The sequence below is a fragment of the Camellia sinensis genome, chromosome 15 (assembly GCF_055761805.1).
Source record: "Camellia sinensis isolate YWXY chromosome 15, ASM5576180v1, whole genome shotgun sequence".
Taxonomy (NCBI): Eukaryota; Viridiplantae; Streptophyta; class Magnoliopsida; order Ericales; family Theaceae; genus Camellia; species Camellia sinensis.
The window spans coordinates 84096569-84108399 of NC_138975.1; the positions used below are offsets into that span (position 1 = coordinate 84096569).

Below are 11831 nucleotides of genomic sequence, written 5' to 3' on the forward strand. Positions count from 1 at the left end.
AGACAAATGAAACCTCCGATTAATGAAGAACAAAATAAACAACAAAAGACAATTTAAGAAGAATAAATATTTTATTGAAATTGTTCTGGGTTTTGAACCCTCGAATACAAAATACAATTCTTGGGTTTGGAACCCTTTACCTATTCATCGCCATTAGCGTAGGCTCTTGAGTTCTTTAGGCTTCTCTTCTTCTTTCTTGTAACGACTTATTTAGCTCTCAATTCCTTTCTTTCTCTCTCTCTCTCTCTCTAATCTTTTCACTTCTGATTTCTTGATCCCCCCTCGTCTTGTGTGATGGTCCTAATATTTATGGAGGGCCATCAGGTGATAGGAATGCTTCATCTTCAATTTGAATTTCAAATTGAATGATAGCGCCATTTGAATTTTGAATAATAGTGCTATCTGATTAATCGTATATCTTATTAACCGGATTGATCTTTGGGGTTTCATCCTGTGTGGTGTCCTTGTTGTAGGCTCTACAGGTGTCATCTTTCGTAGGCTCCACGTGTTTGAGCATCTTGAACAACGTTGTTGAGATACAACGTCATTTTATTTATATAATTTAGCGGATCATGTTGATCTTTTTTCAGGAAGTGATTACCTACGACCTTCCTATCATAGGCTCTATACGTGTCATAAATTTAGTTGAAATTTATGTGCCAACAAATGCCCCTCGTGACTTGCACAAGTGAATTTTCTTAATTGTGCGAGTCACGACAATTTGGCACTTTTATCTGGATGATCTTTAGGTCTTGGATGGGATTATTTCTTTGCTTTGATCCATGGCTCTTTTTTTTCTTTTTTTTTTTTGGGTTGCCGGCTCTTTTTTCATGGGCCCTTTTACTTTTGTTACATGGGTCCTTTTTGTGGACTTGATTTTTTTATTTTTTTATTTTTTTTAAGGGTCATGAGTAAAGTCCAAGATTTAATTGGACATTTCCTTTTGTGGGCCTCCAACTTGCCACCATTTTTTTACAGTAGATTTTTTTTCTAGGCCATCATGGATTTTCTAGACCATCATGGATCTTTCCTTTTCTAGGCCACTATTTTTTTAATTGGGCCTTTTCTTTTGTGGACCTCCAACTTGCCACCATTTTTTTTTTTTTACAATAGATTTTTTTTGTAGGCCATCATGGATTTTCCTAGACCATCATAGACCTTTCCTTTTCTAGGCCACTATTTTTTAATTGGGCCTTTTCTTTTGTGGGCCTCCAACTTGCCACTATTTTTTACAGTAGATTTTTTTTTTCTAGGCCATCATGGATTTTTCTAGGCCATCAACGACCTTTCCTTTTCTAGGCCACCATTTTTAATTGGGCCTTTTCTTTTATGGGCCTCCAACTTGCCACTTAGGATTTTTTACAGCATATATATATATATATATTTTAGGAGTTTGTCTAAAATGGAATAGGATGGATTAGCATTGGTAGGATTTCTAATCCTACACAAACTCTTACTTAGTATTTCAAATCCTACCTAAACTCTTGCTTCTTTGAAGTATTTTAAGAGAACACTACCTCCTTTCTTAAGCAAGAATTTTTGCTTTATATAACACCTATTCATATATTTTTTCCTGCAGCCCATTTTTTTCCTGCAGATTTTGATTCTCCCAGTAGATTTTTTTTTTCCAGAAAATTTCCAGCAACTTTCCAGCCATTATTTTTTTTTCTCTTTCCAATAAAAGTTGTTCTTCTTGTGCTTTAAAGAAGGCACAAAATAATTTCTTCAAATTCCTTTTAATCAGGTATGCTTCTCTATTTATTGCTTCTCTATTTTTAACAGCATTTTTTTTTTTGAACCCAAATATGAACACAGACCTTCTTTTTTTTTTTTTTCTGAGCATCATAAATGGGGAAGGCAGATGTCCTTCACTAGGCTACTTGTCTTGCCCCTTTTTTTTATGAAAAGATAATTCTACCACTTTGTTCCTAAAAATTAATCATATGAGCACTTGGTTAGCTTTAGAACTTTTTCATTTAATCAAAACTTCTCCATATATAAATCAACTGCAACAAGTATGAGATGTTTAGATTTATTTTTTGCTTAAGAAGAATTGCTTGTGTAAAGACCAGAAAATCTGAACAAGTTTAGTAACTTGGTTTTATTTATTTATTTATTTTTATTTTTTTTTGAAGAACAAACCAACATAGGGTTTTTTTCTTTTTTAGTTCCCACACTAGTTTTTTTTTTTTTTTGTCAAACTGTTTTTTTTTTCCATGAATCTAAGTAGGCCAAAAAAAAATTTCAAACTGTTTACCTTTTTTTTGTAGGCCATGAATCTAAATAGACCAAACAAAGTCCCTATCACAAAACTCTTCTCCTTTTTTTTTTTTTAAAGGTTTCAAAAAAAAATTCAAACTGTTTAGCAAACCTTTTTTTTTTTTTTTTTTTTGTAGACCATGAATCTAAATAGACCAAACAAAGTCCTTGTCACAAAACTTTTTTTTTTTTTTCAAAAGGTTTCAAAAAAAAATTTTCAAACTGTTTAGCAAACCTTTTTTTTTTTGTAGACCATGAATCTAAATAGACCAAACAAAATGAGATTATTTATTTACTTTGGTCCTTGGCCTATTTATTTATTTTTATTTTTTTTTGGTCGAAAATCAGCCTTGCCCCCTCGTGATTCGTACAAGTGAATTTTAATTGTACGAATCATGATGACTAATTTCTTTTTTATTTTTTTATTTTTTTGGTTAACAAATATTTCATGTCTTTTTATCTCTTTTGCAGGCAACACGCAAGGCGTCAGAGTTTGTTTGCAGGTATCATTGCCCCTTCTAGCCTAATGGCAATGAATGGTTTGAATCCTTGGCAGTTATTGTGTAATGACCCCAAAATGCGTATAGAAAGTCATCCTTATTTAATTAGGGGTTAATTTGTTTTAATTCAACTATATCTATCGGAATTAAAGACTTATCTGCTGAATTATGGCGACCTTTATTGTATCGGCTTGGAATTTTTTTTACCCTCCGCTCGAGCATGGGCTCATTTTTTACATTCTTAATAGTGTATTTGGAATGTTCTTACCTTATTTTGGGGTATTGTTTGAGGTGGTGGTATGATGGTAAAGTAAGATTGGACCAACGAATTTAATTCGAATAATTAACCTACGATCAGCCATCATTCATTTGTCCTTTTCTTTTTCCACACTTTGAATTTGAATGTGAGGTTAGAACCATTGGAAAGCTTATTTCCGGGGCTTCGATTTGGACACAAGAACGACCTAGAACGGAGTCCCGATGAGAGAGTTATACCCGTTTGAAGTTTTCACATCTGTGCTGGAAGCAGAGCCGCACGTGCGGGGAATAGCGCCTCACGTGCGGTCTGTGCGGGACAGCAGCTCTAAAAACAGGATTTTTGGACCATTTCTTGCAATTTCTTTTCCTCTCTTCTTCTCCCCTCTTCCATGTCCGAAACCCTAGCTTCCAAAACCTTGATTTCCTCCACTTTTATCAACAAATCCTCCATGGATCTTGTATCAAGGATGGAGAACAAGAAAGGGTCAACATTTCCAACCAATTGAATTTCAAAATTGAGGTGGAATCTCATCCAAGCTCGCTCCTTTGTTTGTTCTTCGAGGTAGGGGTTCTAGATCTCCTCAATACTTACATCTATGGATAGATTTATGGTAACTTCATTATATTAATGCAAAAATCTTCATTTTTATCATCTAGGGCATATTATAAGATTTGGGGATTTAGAGTTTGAGATGTTGGAAGTTAAATTGGTGGGTTAAAATGATGAATTGTGAATCCTAGATGTAGAATCATTGGGAAAATTGGAATTAAAAGTGGCGATTTAATAAGTGTGAATTTTTGTTAAAAATCCTCATTTTTCTTGAAACCCTAGGTTGATTAATGATGATACCCAATGTTTTGGCCCAAATTGAAAGTAGAATAATGAAATTGAGGTGTTGAATTAGATGTGTTCAAGTTTAATTGGAATTTGGAAATATTTGGAAATTATGTTTAAAATTTGCGAATGAACTTTGCTATAAATGTTGGAATTCATGCTATCATGGAAAGGAAAAATTAGGGGAATAATTTAGTAAGGATATGGATGACATGAACTCGGTTTTGGAATGTTAAAATGAGATTCAAGGGTTTATTTTGTATTATGTCGAATTGCAAATGGTGTTAATGAACTAAATGATGTTGTACTATGATGAATTATGTTTGAATTACGTGACTTGTGTAGGATTAGCTACAAGGACGGACCACGCACCTGAACACTGTGAGTAGTAGTACGCTTTACCACCGCTAATGCTTGCCCTTAGTATTCTGTTAATTCCGTTACTTATGTATGTAAATGATTCAAGGAAGATAAATGTTATATGTATGTAAATGATTCAAGGAAGATAAATGTTATGTGTTTGTGTAAATGATTCAAGGAAAGTACATAAGTAAGAGAAAGAATGAAACAACCCTCCTATGATTCTGGAATTCTGTAAGACTCTGAAATAAGTTTGCTATGATAATGTTTGGGCTAAATGCCAACAAGTTTAATGCCAATATATGTAAGAGCTAAAGGCCAACAAGTCTAAATAATCAAGAAATGCTCTAGTTATGATATGTTACGTTTGAATTAATGAATTCATGATATCCTTAGCACATGGCCCTTACCCGGGGGTAATAATACCGTGGTTTAAATAATTAAGTTACAATTGTATGTACGTTACAAGTTCAAGTATATTACAAGTATAAGCATGTTACAAGTTCACGTATGTTATAAATTTCTGTTACAAGTTTAAGTCTGTTACAAGTTCACGTATGTTATAAGTTCAAGGATATTACAGGTTCTTAGTACCGAGGAACAAGAATGCTTTATATTGACTTGTTAGCACTATTGAAGTGCCAGGTATAATTAAGTTTGAATTCTGATTTTTGTTATGAATTAAGCATAATGCATATGTATGAATTTGTTTCCGTTTATGATATGACATGATATGTATGGTTGGTCTGTAAAACCTGTTAATTACTGGTATGGAACAAAGTGCTACTTGGAACTAAGTGCTACATTATGAGTCACCTCTAGAATCCATGTGAGCCACCTCTTGAGTCCATACATATATGAGTGAGGCTTATAGCCAATCTGGGCTTATGGCCATTCTATATGATCTATGAGGCCAGAGGCCATTCTGTATTTTCGGTATGGAACAAAGTGCTGTACGGAACTAAGTACTGCAATGCGAGTCACCTCTAGAATCCGTACGAGCCACCTCTTGAGTCCATACATATGTGCAAGTTATGAGACCTATTGTCATTCCGGATAAGTTATTATAATATGAAACAAAGTGCTACACGGAACTAAGTGCTACGATGTGAGTCACCTCTAGAGTCCGTGTGAGACACCTCTTGAATTCATACACACATTTTCAAGGGCTTTAATGCCAATATGTTTACAAGGGCTTCATGCCATTTTCAAGGGCCTTAGTGCCATGTGTTACAAGGGCTTTATGCCACAAGTTACAAGGGCCTCGTGCCACATGTTTCAAGGGCCTCGTGCCACTATGTTTCAAAGGCTTTATAGCCATTATGTTTATGTTGCAGGATTGGGCCTAAGGCCGTTATGTACTTTGCACAGATTCTGACTAACTATGTGAACTCTGCACCTTTTTATTCATTGATATGAATTATGTTTCAAGTTAAGCATTGGTTTATTTATGTATTATTATTCACTGAGCCCGGCTCACCCTCTGTTATGTCTGTTTCTGTAGGTCACCAATCAGGCGGTCAGTCCTAGCCAAGACGCCGCTTCCTTTTTGTCAACCTTCATATGTTCAGGCACTGTTTAAGTCATTTAATTTCTTAAGTTGTCAAGATGTTGGTTTGCTTATGAGTGTCTATCTAAGGTTGTTGTATATACCTTTCATGTTTGTTTTTGTATACGCCCGACTTTAGGGCTGGAACTGTAAATGTGTATGTACATACTCTGGGATATAGTTTGGAACTTTATTTATCTGGTATAATGCATGTGATGAATGAGATCCTGGCATGTGGAGTAGCTCAATGGAGTTTAATTGTTCATTATTATTTATCTATTTATTTTTGTGCTTCCGATAAGGCCCCGTATGTTATATTACCAAGTTACATGTCCGTCTCTAAAAAGGTCATGCCCAAACTTTTAGGGGCGGGTTTGGGATGTGACAGATTGTGTCCTTTCACCCTAATGGCTTGAATCCTTGGCAGTGATTGTGTCCTTCACCCCAATGGCTTGAATCCTTGGTAGTGAATGTGTCCTTCACCCCAATGGCTTGAAACCTTGGCAATGATTGTGTCATTCACCCCCAATGGCTTGAATCCTTGGCAGTAATTGTGTCCGTCACCCCAACGGCTTGAATCCTTGGCAGTGATTGTGTCCGTCACCCCAACGGCTTGAATCCTTGGCAATGATTGTGTCCGTCACCCCAACGGCTTGAATCCTTGGCAGTGAATGTGTCCTTTCACTCCAACGGCTTGAATCCTTGGCAGTGATTGTGTCCTTCACCCCAATGGCTTGAATCCTTGGCAGTGATTGTGTCCGTCACCCCAGCAGCTTGAATCCTTGGCAGTGATTGTGTCTTTCACCCCAACGGCTTGAGTCCTTGGCAGTGATTGTGTCCGTCACCCCAACGGCTTGAATCCTTGGCAGTGAATGTGTCCGTCACCCCAACGGCTTGAATCCTTTAGCAGTGATTTTACACAAGCTTCTGAGAGTATTTCTAAATTAGAGGAAGACGTGCAAACTGCTCTGAATGTTTTGAGCCAGCACAAGAAGAAGAATGGACAACACAGTATTGTGGAACGTGCTATTGAATGAATGCACTTTTTGTTATTCATCTAAACATAATGTATTTATGAAATTTCACTCAGTGATAGATTTATTTGTTATATGAAATTTCTCAATGCAATACATTGATTTATCTTATTTTAGCCGTACACAATAGATTTATTTGTTATATGAAATTTCTCAATACAATACGTTGATTTGTCTTATTTTGGCCGTACACAGTTTATACTCTTGCGGGCCAGGAGTATCTAATGTTTTATCACCTTAGATTTCGGTGAGGTATTTTAGCAGTTTAACCACATACAATACCGTTGATGGTTTTTAACTTTTGTTTGGCCGTACACAGTTTATACTCTTGCGGGCCAGGAGTATCCAATGTTTTACCACCTTAGTTTTCGGTGGGATATTTTAGCAGTTTAACCACATACAATACCGTTGGTGGTTTTTGACTTTTGTTTGGCCGTACATAGTTTAAACTCTTGCGGGCCAGGAGTATCCAATGTTTTACCACCTTAGATTTCGGTGGGATATTTTAGCAGTTTAACCACATACAATACTGTTGGTGATTTTTTTTTTTTTTTTATAGGCCCTAACTTTTGACTAGGCCGACCTTTCGGGTTTTCAACCTAGCAGGCTTTTTTTTTTTCTTTGCCCTAACTTTTGCCTAGGCCACCCTTTCGGGTTTTCAACCTAGCAAGCTTTCTTAAGGCTGATATCTCTTCAAGAAACTTGCATTGGTTGGGGGAATGATTCTGTCACCATCCATCATTATCAACAAATAGGCCCCATTAGAATAAATCTTCTCAATCACATAAGGTCCTTCCCATTTGGGCTCAAGCTTTCCTTTGGTTCTTCGTGAGACTACTATGGGTGTTCTAACCATTAGTACCAAGTCTCCCTTTTTAAAGGAACGAAGCCTCACTCTTTTATTGAATGCATTTGCCATCCTTTGTTGGTAGATTTCCAAGTTCTGTTGAGCATACAACCTTCTTTCATCCAAGGTCTCCAGCTCAGCCAACCTCACTCTTACACTTTCATCTTCTGTTAAGGACTCTTGTATTGCCACTCGTAATGATGGTATTTGAACCTCAAGTGGTAACACTGCTTCTCCTCCAAAAACCACGAATAAGGGGTTGCTTGAGTAGGAGTTCTGTGCGAAGTCCGATAAGCCCACAAAGCTTCTTGTAACTTTTCGTGCCAAGCTTTTTTGTTCTTATCCACCATCTTCTTAAGAATTTTGCACAATGTCTTGTTGAAAGCTTCTGCCAAACCATTGGCAGGTGCATGATATCTTGATGAATGGTTGTTTTTGATTTTGTACTTGGCAAATAACTTGTTCAAAGCATCACTCCTGAATGGTTGTCCATTATCCATGATGATACTTTCTAGAATCCCAAACCTGTAAATGATATGGGTTCGGATGAACTCAGAGACAACTGTGCCTTTTATATCCTTTAAAGCCACGGCCTCTGCCCATTTTGAGAAATAGTCAGTTGTAGCTAGGATGTATCGATATCCTGCTGAAGATGGAGGTACAAAAGGACCAATAATGTCCATACCCCATGCTGCAAATGGCCAAGAACAAGTTGTTAAATGTAAAGGCTCTGGGAGTTGGTGGAGAAAGTTCCCATGGAATTGGCAGACTTGGCATCTTAGCATAATCTATGCAATCTGCAATCATAGTCGGCCAATAGTATCCCAACCGTTTTAGCTGCATATGTAATTTAGGACCACTTTGGTGTGCCCCACATACACCTGCATGTATTTCTACCATTACCTCTCGAATACGCTCCTTGGCTATACACCGCATGTACATTTCATCCAAAGACCTTTTGTATAATGTTCCATCTTTCCACAGGACAAATTTGGTAGCCCTGCGTCTCACTTCAATTCTTTTTACTTTATCTTCAGGTAGCCTACCATGTTGGAGGTAAGCAATGAATGGTTCCTACCAATCCTCCTCGTTTTCTCCTTTCGTTGTGACGACCAAGATTGGAACCAAGTCAGAAACTTCTTTTAAAGGTTGTAACACCCTTCTTTCACCTACCGTGATAGTAATTTTTTGCTATCTAGTAAGGTGAGTGATGCAGCCAAACTTGCAAGTGAATCTGCTCGAGCATTTGTTCTTCTCTTCACGTGGAAAATATGTGTTTTCCTGATTTGCGAAAGCAATTAATCAGCCCTTTCATGATATGGGATGAGACTTGTTTTCTTAACAATGTACTCTCCACGGAGTTGCTTTACCACCAGTTCCGAATCTCCATAAATTGAGAGTTCTTCAATAGGAATTTGTAATGCCAATTCTAATCTAGCAATTACAGCTTCATATTCTGTCTCATTATTGGAGCATCCTTCACTTAAGGCGAAAGAATGGGTGATTATAGAATTGTCCGGTGTCACAAACACAATTCCAATTCCAGCTTTATTGTTTTTAGAATTTTCTTGCTTCTTGCCATCTGGACTCCTTGAAGCTCCATCAAAATACATCTCCCATCCTTTCTGAATTTCTACTTGCATAACTTCTTCATCTGGTAAATCAGTTACTAGAGGTGAGTCATCAAGTATAGGATGTGCTACCAAAAAATCTACTAGAGCCTGCCCCTTTACAGCTCTTTGGGGAACATATTCAATTGCGAATTGTTGGAGAATTACAACCCACTTTGCAATTTTCCCTGAAAGTATGGGCCGTGAAAGTATATATTTCAAGGGGTCTGCTCTTGATATCAACTTGACGTCGTGTTCCAAGACATAGTGCTTTAGTTTTTGCAAGGCGAACAGCAAGGCAAGACATGTCTTTTCGATAGGAGAGTAATTGACTTCTGCCCCAACCAAAGTACGACTCAAGTAATACAAGGCATTTTCTTTCCCATGCTCATTGTGTTGTGCCAACAGTGCCCCTAACGAACCATCCAGGGTTGTTATGTACAACAAGAGTGGCTTCCCTTTTATTGGGCTCATGAGTACTGGAGGCTTCAAAAGATACTCCTTAATACTATTAAAAGTATTTTGGCACTGCTGATCCCATTCAAATGGAACACCCTTTTTCATCAATCTTGAGAATGCCAGGCATCGACCAGCCAAGTTCGAAATAAATCTTCTGATATAAGCCAACCTTCCTTGTAGCCCCTTCAATTCCCTTAAATTTCGCAGAGGAGGCATTTCAGCAATGGCTTTAATCTTAGTAGGGTCAAATCTTCAACATGGTTTTCCTTCTCCTTCGTCTTGACAACAAGATCATCAACATAGCATTCAATGGTGTCATGGTGCATATCACTGAAAATTATAGTCATCGCCCTTTGATATGTGGCCCCAGCATTTTTCAGGCCAAAAGGCATTACCTTATAGCAAAAGACTCCTCTCAGAGTCTTGAATGCAGTCATTTCTTCATCTTTAGGTGCCATTCGGATTTGATTGTATCCTGAGTATCCATCCATAAAAGACAAGGTTTCATACCCAGTAGTTGCATCTACAAGAAGCTCAGTGATGGGCAAGGGAAAGTCATCTTTAGGACAAGCCTCATTGAGATCACGGAAATCGATGTAGACCCTGATTTGACCATTCTTTTTCTTGACCGGCACTATGTTTGCTAGCCAGGTTGGATATTGGACTTTCCTGTTGAATCCTGCATCGATAAGCTTGTTGACTTCGGCTTCAATTTGGGCTGTAAGCTCTGGTCGAGTTCGCCTCTGAGGCTGTTTAACTGGCCGGTTCTCAGGGGGAATTGCAAACTTATGGACTGCAATCTCTGGATTAAGACGAGGCATCTCACTGTAGTTCCATGCAAATATGTCACGATACTCCCTTAAGAAGGAAATATATTGCTGAGCTTCTTCTTCCTTTAAATTTGCACTAATGAAGGTTGGTTTGTTTTCTCCTTCATCACCCAGATTTACCTCACGAAGGTCATCCACAGTGGCTTGGCCTCCTACTTCAAATTCTGTTGGTGCAGGTTGAGCTTCATCTTGGTCAACATCTTCCAACACATCTTGAGTGATAGTCATGTATACTGGAAATTTTTCCTCATCACCCCGATAGCCCAACCCTTCTGTCCTAGCGGTGATAATGTCGCCTTGTTGGATAGCCTGCCTCTGCGAAGGTGTTAATGCAAAGTCAAAGGTTGTCATTGTTCCTGGTATTTTTTCAGGATCTAAACCAACTTTCACCAACATCTGTGTAATTTCTGCACTGAAGGTAGGCTTCTCAAAACTCGAGATGTTTTCTTCTGGCACTTGTTCAACTTTCACTTTCTGTTCAACATCTCCAAGTGAGTGGAATATTATAGGTTTTGACCCTTTTCCTTTATGAGGGACGACAATCTTATTATATTTCTCCACATAGGTGCATTCTGTCCTCCTTAATGGCAATGTGAACTCACCCTTGAGATCCAAAACTGGATTTATTGGGGCTAGAGCCTTTGCCCCCAGTTTCCTTTCGAACTTTGGCACATATCGAAAAGTTCTTTTTGTTGAAACTGGAGTAGACTCTAGAGCGTCTTTGACATTCAGAGTATCTTTAGACTTTTTCACATCTTTTCTCTTTCTTTGTGAAGTCTTTGTGTAGAAGCGAGCATCAGCATAATAGGCCTCTACTTCTCCAAATGGATCATTGTCAACCATAATTGTCCCCTCTTTTTTGGGTGAAGGCAACGGGTACTTGATACATTGGTGATAAGTTGATGGCACTGCGTGATGATTATGCATCCATGGTCTCCCAAGCAAAGCATTATAAGAGGTGTCTACATCAATTTCCAAGAACTCGGTGCTTTCTTCAATATCCCCAAACTTGGTTCGCAATTCAATCTTCCCCATTGGGTGTTGTTCATTCTGATTAAATCCTTGAATGACCAAACGACTTGGGCGAAGTTGTGAAATTCGAACCCCTAACAAGTTTAAGGCCCTCCGAGGCAGGAGGTTTACCGTAGATCCTCCATCAACCAGAATTCGAGAAATTTTCACATCATGGATAAGCCCAGTGATAAAAAAGCCGATTATGGTCTGTCATTTCAGCACACATGTCTTTGTCACCAAAGGTTACCATGGCCATGCATGTAGTTGCCTTCTCTT

At 38.0% G+C, this 11831-nt stretch overlaps 1 protein-coding gene across 1 annotated transcript; it reads right to left on the reverse strand.

The window, feature by feature from the left end:
- Nucleotides 1–9905: 9905 nt before the first annotated feature.
- LOC145813097 (uncharacterized) lies at nt 9906–11576 on the reverse strand. The gene is made up of 2 exons (XM_082908360.1): nt 10107–11576; nt 9906–9989 (listed from the first exon to the last, which is right to left on the reverse strand). The coding sequence occupies exons 1-2, from the start codon at nt 11574–11576 to the stop codon at nt 9906–9908; spliced, it is 1554 nt and encodes a 517-aa protein (XP_082764486.1).
- Nucleotides 11577–11831: the final 255 nt, after the last annotated feature.